This window comes from Euleptes europaea, chromosome 11 (assembly GCF_029931775.1).
Source record: "Euleptes europaea isolate rEulEur1 chromosome 11, rEulEur1.hap1, whole genome shotgun sequence".
Lineage (NCBI taxonomy): Eukaryota > Metazoa > Chordata > Lepidosauria > Squamata > Sphaerodactylidae > Euleptes > Euleptes europaea.
Window position 1 is genome coordinate 9,146,112 of NC_079322.1, and position 24,782 is coordinate 9,170,893.

Below are 24,782 nucleotides of genomic sequence, written 5' to 3' on the forward strand. Positions count from 1 at the left end.
GATATGCATATTTTTCCTCACAGGTGCATCATGTTGTCATCGTGCCAAGGGTAACTTAATGTGTCGTGATGTTTGTGAACAGGTATGTTGGTTCTGAATTTACACCAAACTTCCAATTTGCATGCACATATGGTTATTTGGATCTAGCCAGTTCTTTCAGTCTCACCCAGTTCCTTTCTGTACTACAGCCCCATTCCACATGGCTTTTGTACATGCATGTCCTATGATTCTTAAGATAGCTTTTTTTGGGGTGATCAAACAGGACACCTCTTTCCTTTTTCACTAGCAGAATATCTGGCTGGATCCCACCCTTTGTGTGGTACCTCTGATCTGAAAACTGAACTTTATGGAGTTCTTTTAATTTCATAAATACGTCCACTGTTGTGAGAAAACAGATTTCGACTTGCAAAGCTACAATCGGTTCACATCAATTAAATACAAGTAAAGAGCCACATCTCATGACTTTTCATCCTTTGAGAGGGAATTAATTTGTAGACGATCTATTTTTATGTTAGACTTTTTCATTTTTGCTCCATTACATCCTGCTTTTAGGGCAAGGCTAAACATTTTCTCATGGCATATATTTTTCTTTGTCTATATTTAGCTAATAATAGTGGGCATATGAGTTAATTTAGTCAGGTGTGGAATTAGTGATAGATATGGATGTTAAGAGAGTCATCCTAAGTAGGCCTACTCAGATATGTGCCATTTTATTCAGAGGGGCTTTGCCAGGAAGGTACTCTTAGGATTGCAGCCTTGGGCACTGGCAGTAGCAGTCTATCTCTACAAAAGAGTATTATATTATCATCATCATCATTACCTTTATTAGGCATTTACATCAGTATACCATAAACAGAATTACAAAATCGGTTAAAACAGATTACATTAAAAGGACATTACTTAAAAGTACGTACAAACTGCTCGCGAATCCTTTGTGCAGACAGGAGAAAACTAGCTACTTATTGGGTAACGGTAGGGTTTCTATCAGATAAAAGGTACATCACCGACTGCTGATCTGAAAGACTCTGTTCACTAGGCAGTAGGGGTTTAATGTAAGTATTCCTTGGCCTCATGTAAAGCTGGCAGTTCAGCAGCATGTGAGTTAAGTGTTCAGGATCCCCAGTCTTACATGGACAATACCTATCAATAAAAGGGATTCCTTTGTATCTTCCTTGTAGGATAGCTGAGGGAAGAATGTTAAGTCTAGCGAGCATAAAACTCTGCGAATGTCCGATGACTCCAAATAAGACAAGTAGGAAGCTGCAGCTCCATAAGCCGGAGTAATACCATGAAATATGGGGGGAGTATTATATGAAAATAACCAGGATGCTTTGCACTTCCCACCCAAAATGAGGAGAAATGTGCCTCTCAAAACGTAACTACAACTTCTTTCTCAGGCAGTCACACCATATATTCCATCTCTTTTTTATAGTGCAGTGATAGCTGATCCATAATAAATTGCTCACAATAGTGGCCTGGTTGGCCACTGTGTGTGAACACACTGCTGGACTTGATGGACCTTGGTCTGATCCAGCATGGCCTTTCTTACGTTCTTATAGTTGGGATTGAAAAGGGGTAGGGTATATTTTTGACTTTTTAACCCAAGATGCTCAATCACTTTAGGGTTTGGGTCATAAGCTCTCTGCATATTGTGAACATTTGATAGACATTTGTATTTGAATAGTTAGCCTATGATGTTGATTGTGCAAAAACAAACCGTTGTTCATGCACATTCTCAAACTGCTTTTCCTTGCCTTCCCCCCAATTTGTTGCCAGTATTTCTCCTCCCCATCCATGTTCACCACATTTAAGTACATAGAACATGTCACAGGGAGTGACTTTCAGATGAGTGGTCTCTCAGTTTGTCCTTTATGACTGTCTGACCTGATGTTCGTTAATAGAAAGGCAGGAGATCTATCTAAATTAGGAATAATTTGGGCATGTGCATCCTTCCAAAATGCTTTGCCACAAAATGAGCCAAAACCATTTTTGGCTCAAAGAAAAAAAACAACAACTTACAAAACAGTCTCTCCATTAGAGATGAACTTTCCGCAGCTAGGAACCTTTCTTCTTCTTTTTTGGTTCTGTGTAGAAAACTAAGACTTTTATTATTTTATTTAATACAATTTCAACATTGCAGTCCTTACAGCCCATTCCTGAAACAACGGTGTGCGGAGTCGACGGGGAAGAGGCGCAGCGGCGTCTGTTCCTAAGCCGATTTGCGCACACCGAAAAAAAGCCATTTCGCGGGGGTTTTTTGTTTTACCAGGGCTAAAAGCCCCATTGAAAACATCGAGGCTGCGCCTGCTCAAAAGCAGGCGCAGCACCGCCGTTCCCAGCACCAGCATAACCGGCCAAACCAGGATAGGGAGCTGCCTAACCGGTGGCTCCTCCCCCCGCCCCGCCCCCAGAACGCCCCCCTGTGCCGGTGCAGCCTCTACACCGTAGCCTGCGCCACGGAGAGGCCATGCCTGCAGAGGGGCGAGGCGCAGTCCTGTGGTGCTCGGCCACCGGCGGGACTGGCCTCACCACCCTCAGAAGACTTTCGGCCCCCCTTTCAGGAATGGGCTGTAAGTATAGTTATACTCTTCTAACTACATTTATTTCATTTACTTAGATGGATGTAACTCTGTTTAGGATTACACTGTGAATTTCATATGCCAAATAGTACTATTTTTAACATGCCAACTACTTGTAAGTTACATATGATGCATTTTATGTTTGAAAGCCATGGGGAAAGTTTGTTTGTTTGTTGTTTTCAATTTATATCCCTCCCCAGCCGAAGCCAGGCTCAGGGCGGGTAACAGCGTTAAAAGCAGCCAATAGGCACAATAACATTCATTAAACTTAATAGGAAAGTAAGTATCGTATAAATTTAACTTTTGCCAAAATTTCTTTTTTCCCCATATGGTTTCAGAATTTCTGGATATTTTAACTATAGTATTTGGCTAATCATTAACAAGTAGGTTGTTCCTTTCAAAATCAAGAGGCCATTTGCTTCCACACACACACAAAATACACCTAGGAATGAATGTAGCATCCACATGACTGAGAATTTTTAAGAAAAAATATGTTCAGATGTCTATCAAAACAGTTAATTGTTTTTAAAATTCATGTATTTGGAAGCAAATATTGTGGGATTTCTATGGGTTCTTGAAAGGGTAAAGTAATATTGGTAGTATACTTGCAATTTATAATTATATTTTTATAATTATATAATATGTCTTTTGAAAATACTTTGGCAACAGATTTTGGCATCTAAGAGTCATTCACATTTGAAACATCTTTTGCAACGTGCACCTGAATATTGTCCAGAATCAATGGTATGTATAATTGCATTGACTAAACAAAAGGTTGAATTACGTTTGGTAAAATAAGAGATAAGAGGGCAAAACTAGATCAGATGTGGGAGATTCGTGATCAGATCTCTTGACATCTCTTTTACTTAAAAAGTGTATACAGGGCCCTATGAATTGACCTGTAGCCATGGTACAGAGAGGGTACAGAGTGATCGCTTTCCCTCCCACTTGCTTTTCATGATTTAGATCAGGGGTCCTCAAACTACGGCCCGCGGGCCGGATCCGGCCCGTCAGGGTCCTGAACCCGGCCCCTTTAAAAGGGTGCAGCCGCAAGGTAATGCTGGGAGGAAGTGACCACCGGTCACTTCCTCCCAGCTCCCTACACTCGGGAGGGAAGAGGGAAGAGAGACAAGCCGCGAGGATGCAGGTCCAGCCGCCCCCCTGCTCTGTGCCGCCCCGGGGCTGCTGGGCCGCCACTCCCGGTGGGCGGGATGCAGGCGGGCGCTTGCCAGGTGCTGCGGCGCCAGGTTAGGGCATGCCAGCAGCGGCGGCTGCTGATGGGCGTGGGCGAGCACCGCGGCAGAGGGCCGGGCGGGCTGGGGTGCGCTGCACAAGAGCTTCAGCTTCCGCCTGCGGCAGGGCCAGGAGCTGCCACGCTTGGGCTCGGGGCTCCTGCGCATTGCCGCACCTGCAGCGAGGGAGCCGCTGCTGCCACCGCCTGCCTGCACGCCTTCCCCAGCAAGCGCGACCTGCTCTGCCCGATGGCCCGGACGCCAGGCCCCAGCGGCAGGGTGGCCTCTAGTGACTGCTGGCCGGCCGGCTCCGGCGCCAGGAGCGCACCTCGCCCAAGGCCTTCGTCCTTGCTGAGCCCCGCGAAGCCCACCGAGCGCTCCCCCCCAGGGGGGAAAACACTTTTCAGGTCAGGAAAGGCCTCGCCCTGCGGAGCTTTCCCCCTCTCGGCCTGTTGGGGGGGGGGAGAAACACTTTTCAGACTCCCGTTTCCAGCCCTCAACGTGCCTGGGGAGCGGTTTTGCGAGGGGGTGGGGTAGGCTGGAGCATTCGGATCTTTGAGGAGAGGGAGGGAGAGTTGTGTTCGTGCGCATGCATGAGGACTGTGTTTTGACGATGCTTCCTGGCGTGCCTTCACAACTGCCTTGCAGGGTTGGTTATATGGTTTCTGAAAAGGGAGCTGAAGTTGCAGGGGAAGACCGACTTGCCCAGAATCCTGAGGTGGAATTCACCCCCTCCCCTTGGTCTGAGTTCACACCCATCTTCAGATGCGAACCTCAGAGGGCAGCCTGTGTGCCCGCTTCCTGCTTGTCCCATGCCATGCCATGGGAGGCATCTGAAGGAACTCCTTTCTGTGCCAGTCCTGCCCCAGGCCCCTTGTGCCAGAAAGAGCGACCTCGCCCCCTCCTCCTACTCCAGGATCGGTGCCAGGGCAAAGGGGCAGCCATGAGCAGCTTGTTGTTAACTGACTTCTCGCGGTCCTCAGGAACTCCCTGCCTTCTTTCTGGGAAAGCAGGATGGGGGGGCAGCTGGTGTCTTGGACTGACCCCTTGGATAACCGCTCTGACCGCCATGCTGGGCCTGGGGGTTGCCCTCCTGGAGCAGGGGTAGAGCAAGCCGGAGGGTCGCTTTACGCCGCCTTCTCTGGGATGGTCCGTCAGAGTCAGCCTCGTCCACTCAGACTGGCAGCTGCTCTCTGGGGTCTCAGGCCTCAGAGGTCTTTCTTGTCACCTCCTCCCTGCCCTTTTAGCCAAAGATGCTGCCAGGGGTTAGCCCTGGGACCCTCAGCACGCCCAGCCGAAACTCCTCCGCTAAGCCTCTGCGGAGATTTCAGAGATTGGTATCTGAAGAAGGGAGCTGTGACTCACGAAAGCTCATTCCCTGCCAGAAATTCTGTTGGTCTCTCAGGTACTGTTGGATTTTTGCTCTTTTATAGGGCTACAGAGATTTCAGGGTGGCGCCCCTGGTCCCCCTCAGTACTGCCTACTCAGGCTGGCGGTGGCTCTCCAGGGTCTTGGGCAGAGGTCTTCCACATCAAAGATTCAAAACACATTCAAAGATTCCACATTCAAAGATTCAAAACAGATAAAAGGAAGTATTTTTTCGCACAACGCATAGTTAAATGGTGGAACTCCCTGCCCCAGGATGTGATGATGGCTGCCAGCTTGGAGGGCTTTAAGAGGGGAGTGGACATATTCATGGAGGAGAGGGGTATTCATGGCTATTACTTAGAATGGACTTGTATCACTTGCTATGACTAGCAGTGACAAATATGGAACCAGATATTGACCATCTCATTATCCAAAAGCAGGCCCATACTTCCCATTGAAATATTATAAGTTTATGTTGATTAAAATGGTTCTTCATTTTAAATATTACATTGTTTCTCTTATTTTTTGTGCACTACAAATAAAATATGTGCAGTGTGAATAGGAATTTGTTCATATTTTTTTTCAAACTATAGTCCGGCCCCCAACAGTGTTTGAGGGACAGTGAACTGGCCCCCTGCTTAAAAAGTTTGAGGACCCCTGATTTAGATCCTCCTGCAGCTGCTATTTTCTCCCTTGGGGAAAACATACATGCTTCCCCAGTGGGGCAAATACCATCCTGGGTGGTAGAAGGGTTGTTTTGATTGGAAAATGTTTCTTTAGGGAAAAGGTTAACCAACATCTTCCGTAGCACCGTGGACCTCATCCACACACCCTTCCCAGGTGGCTTTTAAATAAAATTAAAGATGTTTGGAGATATGGTGATAGATTTCTGACATCTTGTCTAGTTGCACACCCTGCATTGTGTTTGGATAAAGTTGAGGGGAGGGGGATGGTGTAAGCCACTTTGGGTCCCCATTTGCAAGAAACCCAGGGTATAAATGAATAAATAAATATGTATATCTATGATACTCAAAGTAATACAAATTTCTAAAAATATGTTTTAATTATTTCCTCTGAAATATTGTGAAATTTTTGTATCTCCACATTGTACCATTTGGACGAATGGGCTAAACATAAAAGTATAAGACTTGTGATAAAACTTTGGAGTTGCCATTTTTATGCCCCCCAGTGTTCCATATTTTTTCCCATCACTACTTCTACGTTGCTGCCTGCCTGGCTTTATTATTATTATTTTTTGCAAGCATTCTGGTTTACAGTAGAAACTCTTTGAGACTGTGGCAGACATTAGACTTTAATAGCTCTTGTCCTTAGATAGTTCAAGCCCTCCTCCCTCTTCAAGATCACTGGGGTTACTTCTGTCATCACTCTCATTGCCCTACTACTACTGCTTGATGTGCCCTACTGGCTCAACCAGATGCTTAGCCACTTGCTGTGTGCCAGGAAATGGAAGGCATGTAGGGTTGCCAACCTCCAGGTACTAGCTGGAGATCTCCTGCTATAACAACTGATCTCCAGCTGATAGAAATCAGTTCACCAGGAGAAAATGGCTGCTTTGGCAATTGGATTCTATGGCATTGAAGTCCCTCCCCTCCTCAAACCCCGCCCTCCTTAGGCTGTGCCCAGAAAACCTCCCGCTGGTTGCGAATAGGGACCTGACAACCATAAAGGCCTGAAGGAGGGCCACAAGGGCCTGGGACGGATAGACATGAAGAGCAACTGAGGTGGGCAGTAGATAGAGAAAGTGGAACTGCAGAGCATCCGATAGCATGCTAAGGCTGGGGTCTGTCTGGTGGGTCAGTTTTATCAACACACAAACGAGGATGATTCATTTTAAGTGTGCATTTCTTACATGATCTTATGTCTTGATCCTTTGTCATGTAGCTGCTCTTGGAATCAGTTTACATTTGTCAATATCTTTTGTGAACTGCGGTATCTAGAAATGAATAGAAGTGCTCAAGATGGGGTCCTCCTGATGGATGGTTAGTATTTGTGTTAGAACGTCTGAAGCCTTTAAAAGGGCTAATCTGCAGTTACAAAATAGTTTTATTTTTCTGCTAAATTTCTAACTCCACTATGTGTACTACTGAGCAATCCAATGTTAGTGGGCCACTATCGGCATATACCAGTTGCTCAACGAGTATGTATCTATAGAACCTTGGAATTGGAGGATTTTCCTCATTATGTCCTGGCTTGTGGCCTTTATTCGATTCCCAGAGCCAAGTTTCTTGCAGCCATTTTAGCTAGGCTAGCCCAGCATTCAGTGGCAGACAAAGTCATTTTTCTTATATCTGATGAGGATCACTGTCACCTATATGATGTCACTGTATGCATTGGCAGCTAAGAAGATTTGTGCTAAATTCTCACCCTGATGCAATCTATGTTATGCCCTGATCCTGACAATTTTAAAACTGTTTTTAACCTTGCTGTGTTTTCTTTTATTGATATGCTTATTACTGCCTGGACAGGGTTTTTTTTTTTGTTATATTGTTATGGCCTTTGGCCTTACACAATAAAACTTACCTACTGACTTACTGAGCAATTACTTTTTTCCAGGGCGAGGTTTGGGGCTGTATAAATTCTTCATTGCCAGGTAAGAGGTGCTACTATGAATTATTATAATGTACTGAAAGGGCATGATCCATTCCCCAGTGGCATAGCCGTACGTATAGAAACGGTGTCCTCTTTCCTTCCTGTCTTCCCTTGTTGGCTCTTAGCGGTACATGCAGACTTGCTTGTGCATTTCCAGTGGAGGCCCAAAAGGCTCTCTCCAGCTCGTGACCCACAAGCTGCTTGTATACAGATGGAGAAATACCGTGTTTTCAGTCATCGATGAAAACCTCAGTTTAGTACACCTGTTCATTTTCTTTAGTACATACTTAATTTGCTTACATTGAATTCAGCAGGAGACACATTTCTTCCTATAAACTCCCCCTCCCCCCAAACAACTAGGATGTTCTGTTATTTAAAGACACTAGGAAATGTCAGAAACAAAGTTCTCATGATTTATTTATCATATAGATGTTGGCTCCTTCGTCAAAGGTCTCTCACATCTCATCTAATTTTGCTCCGCTTTTGTTTGAGGGATTCAGCAATGGTAGCATTTGGTCTCTGTCCTCCCTTCCACAGTGTACAGTAGCCTGTTTGCCTGCCTTTCAGAAGGTACAAGCATCACGTTTGCCTTTCTGTGAGGCAGACTCACTGTCTAACACAGAGTACTTGAGTGTGTGTGTGTGTGTGTGGGGGGGAGATTTAGCCTGTGCCTCCCCCACCACCAAGTGGGTAGTGTCAGCCTTCCTAAGAATACAAGCAAAACATTTGTTTCTCTCTCCTTTAGGTGCACTGTTTATTGTGGTGGGAGGATATAGCTCCTGCCTATGCGACCCCCGCAGCATGCTGTGCCCTTATTCAGATAGTGTAAGAAAATTGTTTGCCCTAGTGTTATAGAATTTTTTAAAAATTCTCTTCAAGCCACTGGAGACATTACAATGATTGGTGGATAGTGGAAGCACTGTGTATAGAACCTGTTGGGACAGTCCTCTTCAGTAGGAACATCTTATCATTTTTATAACTGGGAAATCCTCATGTCAGATTGTCTTCTCAGTCACTCTCTCCCCTTGCTGCTCCTCCTACTGTTCTTGCCTTGTGAAACTGAAAAGCAGATAGCGAGGTATCAGAATTACAATATTTTCTGAAGCTTTCTGGAGATTAGCAAGTTGTTATTTTTGAGAATATGTGTTATGGTAAATATATGAAAGACTAGAGGTAATTTAATTTTGATTTCTGAATATATTTTGTTTTCTGTATGCACATTCTAACTGACTAGTAAGCCCCCCTCCCCCCCAAATTTAGCAGAACATTCCTTCATAAGCATGTTTAAGCTTGGGTTGAAACATCTGGAACCTTTTATGTTAATTAATAACATGAAGAAATTCCTTGGTAGGGTAGTGCTTCCTTTTGTGATGTCTGTTTGTTACTGGGCATAGCATTACAAAATACACAGCTGCAACATGTTTTTAATTTTCCTTTAAAGGTGTTTTGAAGAAATCACATGGCTGGGTTGGCTTAGGTTGCTGTGAGTTAGCTATTGTAGTGGAATGTCGACAAGCTTGCAAACAGGTAAGATTTTCTTTGTGCCACTGGTATGAGAAAAGGCAGGCACTTGATGACCTATATATCCTTTCAAATTTCTTTCATGTATTTATGCTATCTTAGAAGAGACAGCACTTATCTGCTTCCTTTTCCATTTCCCCATCTGGGACTGAGAGATTCTGAAGGCTGCAATCCTGAAAGGCGGGGTGAAGCTCTTTAGGAATCTGTGCCTTCATAGGTGCTATCTTGTCACGGAATAATGAGGCACCTACGCTACCGTGTTTCCCCGAAAATAAGTCATACCCATAAAATAAGCCGTAGCAGGATTTCTAAGCATTTGCGCAATATAAGCCATACCCCAAAAATAAGACATAGTGATAGGCGTGGCTATGCAGCGTACCAAGACTTCCTGCCAGTTCGCTGTTCCCGGAGAGTTTCCTCGGCCTCAGACCACTCGTCCTGTAGCCCCGCCCGTTTCCCCCTGCCATGCCCATTCTCGGGCCGGGCCCGCCCGTTGTTCAGCTGGTCGGTGGTCCGCGGGGAAGGCCAAGGGCCTTGCCTCCTGGAAGGCCATTCCCCGCCTGGTTCGATTTGGTGCCAGCCGCGATGGAGTTTTGCTGGCCCGGCCGGGAGGCTCCCTCTGCACCGGGGCACAGAGGGAGTGAAAGTAAAAGTCTCCTCAGTGTAGTGAGGAGCAGGACGCTGTGCTTTAGGTATTGTGTGTCCTCAGGGGGAAGAAGTAAAGCTCTCTCCCCCAGCACCAACCAGCAACAGTCTGTGGTCTCTCTCATCCCACACAAACAACAGGGGATAGGGGAAAAGCTTCAGCAAGCAGTCTGCTACTGAGCCCAGAGAAATCATCCCAGCTCCACTGTGCAGATTGGACCCAGTTCTCACTGGATCCCTGATAAATAAGCCAGCCCTTACACATCAGCTTTGCTGGCCTACGGTATCTCTGCTTTTCCTGAGTATTTGTATCCCCAGACAAGATGAGTACAAAAAGAAAGAGTTATTCTGTTGAGTACAAGAAAGGAATTGTGGAGGACTCCCAGGGCAAGAATCTTACGGCTTTCTGCAAAGAGAAGAAGTTGGATATCTGAATGGTCCAAAAATGGCAGGCAGAATACGATAACCTCAGTCTACAGGTGGACAGAGGAAATGCTAAGAAGTGCAAGTGTGGTTCAGGTTGGCAGCCTTTATTTCCTGAGCTGGAAGACATGATCAGTGAATGGATTGCTGACAGGAGAGCAAAGGCTTTGGTTGTGTGCAGGGCTGATATTCTAGCATTTGCCCTTGCAATGGCACCACAATTCAAAATATCCCCAGAATTCAAAGCATCACAACACTGGGTGGATGGCTTCCTTCAGCGATATGAACTGTCTATCAGAAAATCAACAACACTGTTTAAGTTGGAAGATGCTGAAGTTATTAAGCAAGCACTTGCATTCAAGACCTTTGTTGATGGCATCGACTTTTCCAAATACCAACTTTGCAACATGATTGCTATGGATGAAACTGCAGTGTTTATGGGTCAAGGAGCCCAAACGACAATTGGACAGAGGGATGCCTCCTCAATCTACATTCCCTCCACTGGTCACGAAAGTTCACGTGTTACCTGTATTTTGGCAATTCGTCTGGATGGAAAGAAAGTCACACCTGTTATCATCACTAAGGGCAAGAAAAGATTGAACGTGTTTCCGGCATTTATGTTCTTGAAACCGAAAAAGCCTGGTGCACACAAGCAGTTATAAGGAAGTGGCTTGATTTAATGCTGCCACTTGTTTTGCGAGGTGGCCAAAGAGGTCTGCTAGTCTGGGATTTAGCCAGCACTCACCGTGCTAAAGACATGAAGAACTTCCTTGCAGAGAGAAGAATAGATCAAATAATGATTCCTGCAGGAATGACTGCCTATCTGCAGACTCTTGATATTGCAATAAACAAGCCATTCAAAGACCATTTGCGTATGGAAATTAACGACTACATTGAACATAGACTGACAAGAAATCAGCATGGAAACTTTGTGAAACCTAGCCTGCAAGAGGTCGTGATTTGGGTGAAGAATTCATGGGATAAAATCATTGACAGTGTTGTTGCCAATGCACTCCGAGCAGGTTACATGGATAAGAGCTCATTTAATGAGAGCTCTATTGCTCGACATGAAAGATTGGGGCCAATAATTCTAAAGGAAATGGAGTCGCAAGAAATTCAGGATGGAATTCCGGGTTTGGAGAGTTATGACGATGTTCCAGAAGAAGACAACTTAACTATCTTTGAATAAATGAAGATTGTTGTACCATACTTAATAAAAATAAGACATCTCCTGAAAATAAGCCATAGTGTGTCTTCTTGAGGAAAAATAAATATAAGGCAGTGTCTTATTTTGGGGGGAACATGGTAGTGAGGGGGCAGACAAGCTGGCGCCAGGAAGCCAGGCCGTTGTGCAAAGCTGGCAGCAAATCCCAGAAGCAGGAGCCCGCGTGAGCATGGTGGGGGGCATTCCTGGGGCAGAGCTGCCTTTAGGCAGCTTCCTAACCCCTATGGACCCGGGAATGCCCCCTGAATCTGTGGTGTGGTTATGCCACCTTTTTGGGTGGTGTTGCCATGCTGTTTTCAATGGGGGCATTTCCCCTTTTTTTTGTATTTTACTTTCCTTTTATTTTTGGTGTCCGGGAAGCCTCTGTGGAGGCAGTGCAGCTGTCGCAGATCTACCCCCACCTTAGGAATGTGCTGTATGTCATTTTTTAGACTTACATGCATACTTTTTCAAGAAAATTGATTTTGTTCAGTATTGACAAGCAGGGCTACAAGAAGGCAGGGATGGTTATGTAGACATTTTTAGTACATGCTTTGAACAAATGATTCAGCATTCTAGCATTTTTTCAGCATGTCTCAAGAGTCTCACATCAGTGCACTTTCCGTCTGTCGCCTTTTTTGTTGTAGAGCCTGTAAAGGGAAAGGTGTATCTCCACAAAAAAGGGCTAGAGACTTACTTTTTTAAAAAAGTGAAAGCAGAAATTCAGAGGAGCTAGCTAGTTCATTGTTGCAATAGATTGTTCTAACATCTGACCATTACCAGGTTTTTTAAAAGCCTGAAAACAAAAAACTTCCAGTGATGCAGTGGGGAAATGGCAGCTACAAGGAGCTGAGGAAAGGAAAATGGCATTGATGTGGCATGACGTTGGATAGTGCCCGCCTTCCTTCCAGATCCATTAATAATGTTCTTGGCTGCACTCTTCCCAATAAGATCTCCAGGTCTCCCATTTTAAATGTCTATTTAACTAAATAATCAACATATATACTTTTAACCTTAGATTTCATATAGACAACTTTTAGACTATTGTGTTCTAAAACAGAGAGCATCTGATGATAATTTGTTCCTATGGAAGGAGCTGAGTATATTGGTCACAGTATAAAATTGTCACAACATAAAACTTTTTTGTATAATTTCTTATATTATGATTTTGTTCCTGATTGGTTTGGATTATGCATTTGTAATAGAATGAATGTTTTTCAGGCATCTTCAAAAAACGATATTTTGAAAATTTGCAGGAAAGAATATGAGGTAAGCCCATTGCAGATTACAAATGGCAGTTGCTTTTTTTTCTATGAGCATGCTTAAACTTTCCAGATGTTGGAAGTCTGTTAGTTTCTGGCCCATAAATCTTTTTGGGGTTTAAAACAGCTGAATTTATCCCTCCCCCACTAACCTAACCTCACCCCTGTGCAAATGTAACTTTAGTTCCTGGCAAGTTAGCAGCCACCCTCATGCATGTTCACCCCATCCCACTTTCCTTTCCTGGAATACCCCTTCCCAACCCTTGCCTGTATTAGTGTATCTATAGAGTGTTTTCTCTGCACCAACACAAACTATGGTTAATGCACATCGGTTTTCTTGTAATCTAGAGATTGTAGCCTGGTTTTAAATTAAGGTTTTAAACACTGGGGATCTCTTCTGTGCTGATCATGGTGTACATGTAATGTGAAACCATCATTCAAATGGCAGAGGAAGAGCGGGAGAGGGGAACATAAGAACATAAGAGCCTTTCTGCCTCACATCAGAGATTCACTTGGTCCATCAATCTTTGTATAACAGTGACTAGCAAAGAGTAAAGAGGTGGGCATATGTATTGCATCTCTGAGTAAAATTCTGACAAGTTTAAATTTTGTTGAACTAGGGATTCTGTCTGTCTGCGGAGTATTTTCTTCTCCAGCATAAGTTAACTCTTTACTAGAACTGTATTCTCATAAATGTAATTCTCATAACAAACAATAGTTTGTTGTATTGTTGTATTGAAGAAGTCATATAAACACTTCAATGTCTTTAATTGAGGCTTTGTTGGAAATAAACAAAAATTCATTTTGTAAGAATTTGCCATTTACTACAATGCCATTGCTAACCTTTTAAAAGATACTGATAAATACGTAATGTAGAACTTCTTTAAGTTCAGTAAAGTGTAAAAGCAGTAATAATTTTCAGAAATTTGTTTCCAGCGTATCTTCTTTATCATGCTATTTATCTTACCTCTCCTGTCTGTTTGAAGAATGCAGGGTTCAGGACTTCCATATTTTAGATTAACTCTGATTACATTATAAAGGCAATTTGCCATGGTATAGTTTTATAAATAGTGTGTTGATACACAAGTACACACACACTCTGTATATAAACTAAACTGCAGGTGAACCACATATAACTTTGTACTGTTCTGCACAAGTCTCAACCCAAACTAGGCTTCTTCTTAAAGTTGCCATACAACCCTATATGACTTTATTCTTTTTAATGCAGTGGCTTGCTTATTCTCCAGCAAACTGAGATTAAATATTGCTTCACTTTTTCTAAAACTTTTAGCTACTGGGGTTTTCATAGTGTAATGTTCTCCTGAACTATAACCCTCCTGCATTAAATAGCTTTATCTCTTCTAATACTGTATTATACTTTACTGCCCACATCTATAACCTTTCCTCTGTTATGCTAGCACATTTTCTTCTCTTTTCTGGATTTCTGCATTGCTGTAGGAGGTTGACCAATATATGTTGGAGAACGGAGAGGACAGGTAAGAGAGTTTTCAAAAATGACAGTGAAATAGTGATCGTTGACCGTGACTGAGAGTCGTTTTTCTTTCTTATGCTTCTTTCCCCTGTTTTTGTTGGGATCACTTTATGGTCAGATTTAATCTATACAAATAAGTGAAATTATTTAAGCAGTGATTCTAATATGAGTATGATAGTACTGCCAAATGTTTCTCACGCATTAGTTATAAAAAATATGCATTCATGCATTTATTTGTGGGTGAATGTTAAGTGCTGTCAAGTCACTTCCGATATACTCCAGCGGTAGTTTACATCCTATTGTTAATTTTAAAAATCATGAGTAATAATCCACAGCTAGCAGCATAGAATCAATTAAAAATCATTAAAAGCTAACAACCAGAAGAGAAACCAGTCAATATAAGCTAACGGGGAAAATAAACAATTTCCCTCCCCCTCAGCATAATCAACAAACCAAGAAGTGAAGAGAGAAGTTTTCACCTAATGGCTGAAACTAGCCAGGTGAACAGCTCTTGGGAGGGAATTTGCAGAGAGAAGGAGCCATAGCATACCAAGCCCTGGGTGGGTTTTGAAGGTTGGGGCACTGCAGATTTTAATGGATTAGCTTGTTTGTATGGGAGCAAGGGGTCCTTTGACAGTATCTTAATCCCAGACCATTTAGGGCAGGGATTCCCAAGCTTTTTTAGCCTGTGGGCGCTGTTAGAATTCTGATATAGGGTGGTGGGTGCAACAACAAAATGACCACCATGAGGCATTACCTCACACAAAGGAAGCCCAAGGGCAGGGAATGCGAGAAATAATCTTTAAAAATGCTCTGGGGACGAGGGGTAACAGAGAAAATAAAGCCAACACTATAGTGGCAGATGCTATTGTCATGATGTTATTTTAATTTGCACAGGCAATCAGAACTCCAGTGGCCAGTCAGCAGCTCTGCTGGACAGCAGCCCCACCTGGCCACACTCACTTGGCCGTTGCCAGGAAAGGTCTCCGTGAGTGCTGTGGTGCCCACAGGCACCACTTTTGGGACCTCTGGTTTAGAGCTGTAAAGGTGTACTTAGAACTGTGTCTGGAGACAAACAACCAGTGCAGCTCTTTCAGGACTGGTGAAATATGTTTCCGAGTGCTTGTACCAGTCAGCAGTCATAGTCCTGTGTTCTGCACCATCTGAAGCTTCTAGATAGTTTTCAAAGGCAGACCCATGTAGAGTGCCTTGGATCCTGTGCCTTCTTTCTACTTGTGTTCTTTTTCATCTCGTGGAGGTGTTGCCGCTTTATGGAGCAGGTTCCTCTTGTACTGGGCACTTCCTTTATGAAAATCTCCCATGAGTAGAAATTGTTTTACTGTTGCTTAGCTCTATGCCTAGAGATATGTGTGAGATGGATATTTCTAGTGATTTTCGGTGTCTAAACATGCCACCAAATTTGATTCTAATCTGTATAAGTGCATGCCTCAAATTCCAAGAGTTCTTTTCCTCCATGTTCTTTTCCTCCATTCCTTCTAAATATTAACAGTCTTGAAATAAGTTCACAAAAGAGAGCCAACATGGTGGTGTGGTTTATGTGTTGGACTAGGATCTGGGAAACCCAGGTTTGAATCCCTACTCTGCCATGGAAGCTTGCTGGGTGACCTTGGGCCAGTCACACACTCTCAGCCTAATCTACTTGACAGGATTGTTGTTGTGAGGATAAAATGGAGCAGAGGAGAACGATGTCAGCCACCTTGGGTTCCTGTTGGGGAGAAAGGCGGAATATAAATTAAGTTAATAAATGAATACAATAAATAAAAAAGGAACCATATTATATGACAGGGCTACTAACTGGGAAGCAAGCTGCTCAGTAGAGAAGCTGGTGGCTTTGTAGGTTCAGGCAGGGTTTCCAGGCAATCTGTGTGGCTTTACCTGGAACTGGTAACAAGATTAAGAAACTAGGCCAGAGAGTGCTCAGGTTACCTGAACATGGAAAGCTGTAGTGCACCCCTGCAGCCGTTTGCAGGGGTTGTGCTGCAGAGCACCAGAGATCAGGTCCCTCAGTTCTGCTGAAACAATCCCCCCTCCCAATATCTCCAATCTCCTACAGCAGCCTTGAAGTTAACGGGTTCCACAGGTTCCCAGGTGAATTGCTATTTACTACTCCGATCCCCATTTTCTGATACCCATGATGTTTGCTTTTGTCTCCTGACCAATCCTATAGCTTTATCACTCAACCCTTATTTGCTTACATTGCTATTTAAAATATTGACGCATTGCCATTCTTCCTAAAAATAGGCCCAATGTGGCTTGCAGCAAATTTGTACAACATATCACAACAATTTTAGAACAGCTCTGAACAACCAAAACCAACTTCAACAGCAGTAAGCTGCCACAAAAGTTCTCTTCAGTCCCTCAGACTAAGCATTTCTGAGACATTACCGTATATACTCGGGTATAAGCCGACCCGAGTATAAGCCGACCCCCCAAATTTGAGGCCAGAAAAGGGAATTTCTTATTGACCCGCGTATAAGCCGAGGGTCAATAAGAAATTCCCTTTACCGGCAATGCTGCGCTCTAAAATGGCTTACCGGGAGACGCGGCGAATCGGCGGCGGCGGAGGCGCGGCCTTCCTGGGCCGGCAGGAGGCCCTTCCAGGCCCCTGCCAGCCGGAGGAAGATGCCTGGGCGCATGGGTGGCGGCGGCGCGGCCGGGAGGGGCCTCCTGCCGGCCCAGGAAGGCCCCTGCCGGCTGAAGGAAGGCGCCCGGGCGCCTGAGCGGCGGCGGCACAGCCGGCAAGGGCCTCCTGCCGGCCCAGGAAGGCCCCTGCCGGCAGGAGGAAGGCACCCGGTGCCTGAGAGCCGGCGGAGCGGCCGGCAGGGACCTCCTGCTGGCCCAGGAAGGTCCCTGCCGGCTAAAAGAACGCGCCCAGGCGCGTGGGCGGCAGCAGCGCAGCCGGCAGGGGCCTCCTGCCAGCCCCCCTCCAGGCCCCTGCCGGCCGGAGGAAGGCTCCCGGGCGCGGCGGCGATGGCGGTAAGTTCCCCCCTCCCTCCCTCCTTCCTCCCTTCTCCCCCCTCCCCTCCCCTACCGTATTGACCTGCGTATAAGCCGAGTTCGGCTTTTTCAGCCCTTTTTTTGGGCTGAAAAACTCGGCTTATACGCGAGTATATACGGTAATCAATAAATCAGCAAAAAAGCCCCCTGGAACAGAATCAGAGCACCTTCTAAAAACTAACAGAAAAGATGTCCAGCTCATCTCGGATGCTTGTTACAGAGGGATGGAGCCTCAACTGAAAAGGCAATTGTATCCAAGCTTATGCAGCTGTTACCTATCCTATGTAATGGGATGGTGAGTATAGGCTACAGAGAGGAATGAAGTGAATTCATGGCCTCTTACCAGGAGAGGTGGTTCTTCTTATATGTGGGATCCAGATATGTGGAGGACTTTAAAGGTGAGAACCAGCATCCTAAATCAAGCCTGGAAGTAGATGAGCAACCAAACGAACAGGTTCATACAAGCATAGTCCAATCAAAAGACAAGCTGAGGGATTATGTACTGTATGAAGTTTCTGGGATGAATTCAAGGATAGCCCCAAGTAGACTCTAGTAGTCTAGCCATGAGGTTACAGTAGCGTGGATCAAACAAAGCCTTATAATCTGTCTCTGTCAAATGTTAGACCTGATATTGATGGAAAAACCACGGATTTCTGAGGGTTGCCTTGGTAACTGGAATTCCTTTGATGGGAGAAAGCAGAGAAGAATTTTAACAGAATTCTTTTTTTATGTGGAAGGGACAGACGAAGGTTGATTCTAAAGATAATGGTGAACAGTATGTTTTGAGTGGTTAATAACTTTTTGCTTGCTTAATAAGAAGGAACAGTATGCTTGTTTATAAGTATGCATGTGGCTGTAGATCTTTTGAGAGGCATCTGCAGAATTCTTTAATGTTTCATAAAGCTGGATAAGAAAGTAGCCTTGAGGACCCTAATAGTACAAGATATGTCCTTGGCTGGTAATACTATGTTGGAATTAGTTACATGAAAGACATAAAATACCACTGTAATGGAGAAAATATAAGAAAAGTACTCCCCAAGGAATGGCTACTTCACAAAATGCACAGAGTTAAAAGAGGAGTCCAATAAATACAAAATGTATGACTCAGACAGGAGAAAAAACAACAGAACTTCTCATGAGAAGTGCAGATATCCATTTCTAGAGGTTTGAGGTAGTTTTTGAGAATGTGGATGTGCAGGATGGAGATTGAATTAAATCACTCAGATTATTTTGAAGTGACAATGTGCTTGTAATGTTAAAAGGAGGAAAAATTGAGTGAAATGTAAAAGCTACGTATTTTCGGAATTTAGAGCCAACCTTGAGCATTATAAAAAAAAGAATTAAGGGGAATATTTTGATCAGTTTTATAAAACTGAGATGAGTTGTTGTATTTAAGGAGATGCACTATGGGATAACTGTTGGAGATAGACAGTCAGAATGTGTGGGCTTGGAGCCCTTATTTGGAACAAATCACACTGCCTATATAATTTGTTCTGCCGGCCCAAAGGCACGAGCTTCTCAGGTAGTAGCTCCCATCCAAATCATTTTTTAAAAACAGTTTGTGAAATTACACTGATTTTTTTGTGGGGAGGTGGATTCTGCTGATCAAAACAACAAGGCTAATACATCACAAGCATGGCCAATACCCTGTGGGAAATCAAGAATAAATTGTGTGCTGTCACAAAAAGCCCGTTACCTGATTGTAAATGCATCTGTTCAGCTGTCAAAGAGGAAACAATCCCAAAATCATAGAATGCAGAATTTTGTCCAGATTTTCCAGTTTCTGTGCAATATATATTTATTTTTATTTATTTTTATTTATTTATATCTTAGACTTTTGACTTACCTTCCCCGGCAAAACCAGGCTCAGGGCGAGTTACAACATTAAAATATTACCCAATCAATAAACTAAAAAATCTTTAAAACTGTAGATCTGCAGACTAAAAACACAACCTAACAGTAAATGGCACTAAAGTCCAGCTTGCTGATAAGGCAGGTACAGACCAGCCCTCCTAATTCAAACAGAAAAAGGGGGGGGGGAGTGGGGAGGCCATTACTGATGACATCCACGGCTGTCCTCAGTCGTAGGTCTAGTGGAACAGCTCTGTTTTGCAGGCTCTGTGGAACTCTTCCAAGTCCCACAGGGCCCTGATGTTACCAGGGAGAGCATTCCACCAGGCTGGAGCCAGGGCTGAAAAGGCCCTGGCTCTTGTTGAGGACAGCCACACACTCTTAGGACCGCAGATCCCCAGTAGATTAGCATCCTATAAATGCAATGTCCTTTGGAGGGTGTATCGGGAGGGGCTCTCCTGAAGGGATGAAGGTCCCAGACTGTGTAAGGTCCAAACCAGTGGGAGCCAGCATGGTGTAGTGGTTAAGAGCAGTGGTTTGGAGCGATGGACTCTGATCTGGAGAACCGGCATTGATTCCCCTCTCCTCCACATGAGCGGCGGAGGCTAATCTGGTGAACTGGGTTGGTTTCCCCACTCTTCCACATGAAGCCAGCTGGGTGACCTTGGGCTAGTCACAGCTCTCTTAGAGCTCTCTCAGCCCAACCTACCTCACGGGGTGTCTGTTGTGGGGAGGGGAAGGGAAGGTAATTGTAAGCCCGTTTGATTCTTCCTTAAGTGGTAGAGAACGTCGGCATATAACAACCAATTCTTCTTCTTCAGCATCTTGAACCTGATCCGATACTCCAGCTGGAGCCAGTGAAGTTGGCGGAGAACTGGCTGAATGTGCTCCCAGATCGAGGCCCCAGTAAGGAGCCTCGCCGCAGCATTCTGTACCAGCTGGAATCTCTGGATCAATCTCAGGGGCAGCCCTACGTAGAGTGAGGTACAGTAATCTAACCTAGAGCAAGGTACAGTAATCTAACCTAGAGGTGACCATTGCATGGATCACTGTGGTTAAGTCAGGGCATGAGAGAGAAGGCGCCAGCCTTATATGTTGTAGTTTCATAGTAAACCCTCTAAACGAGTGGTTCTCAACCTGGGGGTCGGGACCCCCAAGGGGGTCGCGAAGTGTTTTCTGGGGGGTCGCTGCCACTGTCCTGGGACAGCCCCCATCCCGGGCTGTCCAGGACTAACCCAGACGCCCTGTAACCCTGATCCGTCCATGAGGGCAGGGAAGACCCCAAGCAGAGAGGTGAGGAACTGGCCGACCGACAGCCAGAAGGAGCCGGTCTGCAGAGACGCGGCGGCGTGCCGCCACACACCAGCTGTAGCCCCGCTGCCCAGCTGAGAGGCGGGCTGGCCAATCCTGGGCGTGGTCGCACCTGTGCTGGGCGGATGATGCGGCAGGATGTGTGGGAGGCCGAGGAAGCTCCCCTGGCTCGGCCAGTTCAGGTCTCGGAGGAGAAGAGGGCGGTCCCCCTTGAGGCCGCTACAGCCACGTTGTTTTTACTTTTAGCTGCGCTCGGGTGGGGCGGGAGCTTCAGCCTGGAATCCAAGTGCGCATGTCTGTAGTGTGGCTTCACTTTTCTGCCATGAGTCATCAGTTCCGCTCTGCCCTGAGTCATCAGTTCCATTCTGGCAAGGCCAAGGGGGAGAGAGTCGAGGTGCATGCGCAGTTCGGGATTTCCCCCTCGAGCGCGCAGGTTCAGTGAGGCGCAGAAGGAGCAGTGACTGGCGGAGGGGAGAAAAAGGCACGAAAAATCCGAGCGGGATAAGCGGCCCTCGGCTCTTTCCTGGCCCTTTGCTCTCGTGAGGTGATTAAATGGAGCTCCGCTTTGAGGGATAACTGCAGTTCTGTGCACAAGCAGTGTCCCAGTCACAAGAGAGGGGGTTTCCTCGCGAGAGCCCCGGCCTGCTTGGAAGAGTTTTTGGGGAGAGAGGGGAGGACAAGGAACGCAGTGCATGCTCAGAGGCACCCTTTCCTCCGTGCCAAGAAAGGTTGCCGCGCCACACCGTCACAGCCGCTGCACAACAGGTGGTAGTACCGTTTGCTTGTTTGTTTTAAACTTTAAAATTTAAAGTAATTATATATATGGATACCCTGGACTGCCCCAAAAACAAATGTGTTTTCTTTATGCCATTGAAAATGTCATTTATGCAAATTTATGCAAATGTGACGAGGGTCGCAGGTTACTTGGCGATTGTAAAAGGGGGTCACGACTCGAAAAAGGTTGAGAACCACTGCTCTAAACTGCTATGGTTATAGACAAGTCAGCGTGATTGATATTCTGAGTTTTACCAGCTAGCAGAGAAGCATATCATGTAAGTGCATTCTGGGAAGTGTTAAATGATTTATCATGTCAGAAATGCTGACCACCCCGGGGGGGTGGGGGGTGGACTCCAGTTTTGAATGCTAGTTGTATAGTGCTGTGAATAACCCTGAAGTTCAATTGGCTAAATCGCCTGGTTGGAGGAAATCTGGCCATTATAATTTCAGTAAAACTGGATCAGTGTTTGGATATAAATTGTTTATGGAAAGAGTGTTCTTTTGGCAAATAAGACTACATTTGACAATCCTAATTTTAAACTACATAGTCAGCATGGCAGGCTTCAGTAACAGAAGAATATCTCAGTAACAATAAAATGAAAATATAGTAAATCCAATATTGTTGAAAGATGCAAAGTGCTAGATGTGGATAATTGTATAAAAATTACAGGGGTGGATATGAGCTATTTAAGATAAACCTACAGGTCGGGAATTGGTCATTAGCAGCCTCCTGTGTTTGTAAAGTGCCTTCAAGTCGCAGCCGACTTATGGCGACCCCTTTTTGGGGTTTTCAAGGCAAGAGACTAACAGAGGTGGTTTGCCAGTGCCTTCCTCTGCACAGCAACCCTGGACTTCCTTGGTGGTCTCCCATCCAAATACTAACCAGGGCTGACCCTGCTTAGCTTCTGAGATCAGGCTAGCCTGGGCCATCCAGATCAGGGCAGCAGCCTCCTAGTCAAATACAAATCAAGGATGGCTTCCAGTTAGCTAAATTATTCAAATTAAAAAATTAGTTACTGTCGCTATGGCCTGGTTCACATGATCAGGATTTAGGAAGGGGAGCAAACAATTGAGCGCCCACCCTTTCTTTCTTTATGTGTGAATTTCCCCTGCCCCCTTCTGCTTGGTTTGTATTCTGTATGTGACCAGCATCAACTCAGGTTAAAAAGAAACTTGGACACACCTAAACTAACTTTGCAGACTTGGATGAACTCATGATTTTCAAGTGTAAGAGTATACCTGACTTCATTGTGACTCAGGATTGTTGGTAGTTACAGGTAATGCTGAAATTGGGTAGAGGGGACAGGAGGGGGTAGAAATTATGAGAAAGGAAGGTTGGCGTGTGCAATTCTCGGGCCTTGCTCCTTAAACCCTGGTTCAACTGTAAGTGTGAAATCAAAGATTACCTGCTTTTTAGCAACTGTAATTAATTTGTAAAGTACCACATTGCCTAGTTTAGTTTTTTCTCAGAATTTTTGAAGATACATCTTCAAAAATTCTGAGAAAAAAACTAAACTAGGCAATGCGGTACTTTACTTTGACAATTTAAATGCCAAACTGATGGTAAAATCATAGTTCATTTACATATACTTAAAACTACTGTGGATGCAAATATATATGCAGTACTGTAAGATGTGATTTCAAAATTAAACAGTGAATGATTTAAATTATCATGAGAAAATAGGGATATTTGAAATAAAGTCCACAGATTGTACAATTCAGTGATGACAAATTATGCCAAAGATCCCTATTAAACTTCATCAAAAATGTATATCCAAGCAGAGGCTAATATCACTGTGCAATCTAAAGTCCAATGTTTTAAAATAGCTGGTAAGTCTTCCTAGTCTCCAGTTCTTTGCTTTTACTATTAAACTATTCTAGTAAACTATTTTGTTCACTGTGAGTTTTGAATCCTTATGTCAATGTATTTCCTCTGATGCAACTAGGAAATATTTTTTCTTATGCATCCTTCTGTAGTTCTTGAATTATGTAGGTAATTTGAATTTTTGAGAGTAGCATTTTTCCATAGTCATCATAATAGCAAGTATTATGCTGTTGGCAACAAGATCCCAAAATGACCTCGAAGATGCCATAGTCCTCAGAAATGATTACACAGACTTCCTGTATTTCACCTGTCATTTTCAGTGTACCCTTTGCAGATAGGAAAAAAGTTTTCTCAATAAGTACGTTTTCATTTATTTTGGTGGCAAATTGTATGGCCATCTGGTGGTTCCTCTGGTTTTAGCATTCATCCCTGTTATTACATAGCTTCTTGCTGCAAGACAAATATTTAGGTATCCCTTATTCCCACCACTTGTGTTTTTGCCAACTGAACGTTGTTGAAACAGATAAACACATGTTGCTTCAATGTTCATTTTGTAAGGATATTCATTGCCTGTATATTTCCCCTATTTTTATATGAGTTTCCAGCAGACCTGATAAATTTTATATATCCATTCTCCTTGCAGATTGCCTTAATGAATCCACTTTGAGTCCCCGTGAGAAAGGCGGACTGTAAATAACATAAATAAATAAATGTTGCGCTCAGTTGATAAGGAAGCAGATGCTTCAATCTTTTTATTAACCACCTTGTATCACCTTGAAATTAGTGCTTAACAAAGTTAAGAATTCTTATTTTTATGTTTTATTTGTGTTTAGCTTGTGCTTTTGTGTTGGTGTTCACTGTTAATTCATAATATATGAAAATAATCATAATAAATGAAAAGAATGAATGAACATAGTTTCTTAACTTGGTAGTAGCTCGTGAAGGTTTTCAGTAAGGTTTCTTTTTTGGTTTTATTTCTAGAATTCTCTTTATAGTTGCATTAACAGAAACGAAAGTAAGTAAACATTTTTTTAAACTCCTTTCCAGATGAATATTTCAGTATTTCCCCTTTATTTCATTGGAGATGTTCTTTTCATAATTCTTTATAAGGAGATATGTCTGTCTGGTTTTGCAACTGCTTGAGCCACCTAACAGACTGTCCAGACAGAATTTTCAAAGGAAAAAATGTTTTTTTCTGTATACACTGAGTCAACAAAGTCTGGAAAAGTACAGCATGTTGATCAAATACAAGTTTTCATTCAATACAGATTAGGTTGCTGTAGAGTACAATCCAATTTCTGTTTAAAATGTTTTCTGATAACATTGGCTTGTTTCTCTTCCGCCTCCACAGTGGGCTCAGTTTGTTGCAGCTACGCAGGTCATCACACAAACTGCCGGGAATATTGCCAAGCAATTTTTCGAACAGACTCTTCTCCTGGTCCTTCCCAAATAAAAGCTGTTGAAAGCTACTGTGCTTCTGTTAGCCCACAGCTAATTCATTGTGTGAACAACTATACACAGTCCTATCCAATGAGAAACTCAACAGATAGTAAGTATAAGAGAACTTTAAAAGTTTTGCAGATCACATTTGAATATATCTGTTGCATGGAAATACACAGTGAGATATCTGGTATGACATCATTCTCTGTTACGATCATTCACGT

General features: G+C 44.0%; 1 protein-coding gene across 1 annotated transcript in view; it reads left to right on the forward strand.

Annotated features, from left to right (window-relative positions):
* RECK (reversion inducing cysteine rich protein with kazal motifs) overlaps positions 1-24,782 on the forward strand; it is a 62,370-nt gene that overhangs the window by 5,626 nt on the left and 31,962 nt on the right. The window contains exons 2-8 of the mRNA XM_056857862.1: positions 24-82; positions 3,249-3,323; positions 7,754-7,790; positions 9,231-9,316; positions 12,804-12,851; positions 24,100-24,133; positions 24,470-24,667. Coding sequence (XP_056713840.1) covers positions 24-82; positions 3,249-3,323; positions 7,754-7,790; positions 9,231-9,316; positions 12,804-12,851; positions 24,100-24,133; positions 24,470-24,667 — 537 coding nt within the window. The remainder of the gene's footprint in view (positions 1-23; positions 83-3,248; positions 3,324-7,753; positions 7,791-9,230; positions 9,317-12,803; positions 12,852-24,099; positions 24,134-24,469; positions 24,668-24,782) is intronic.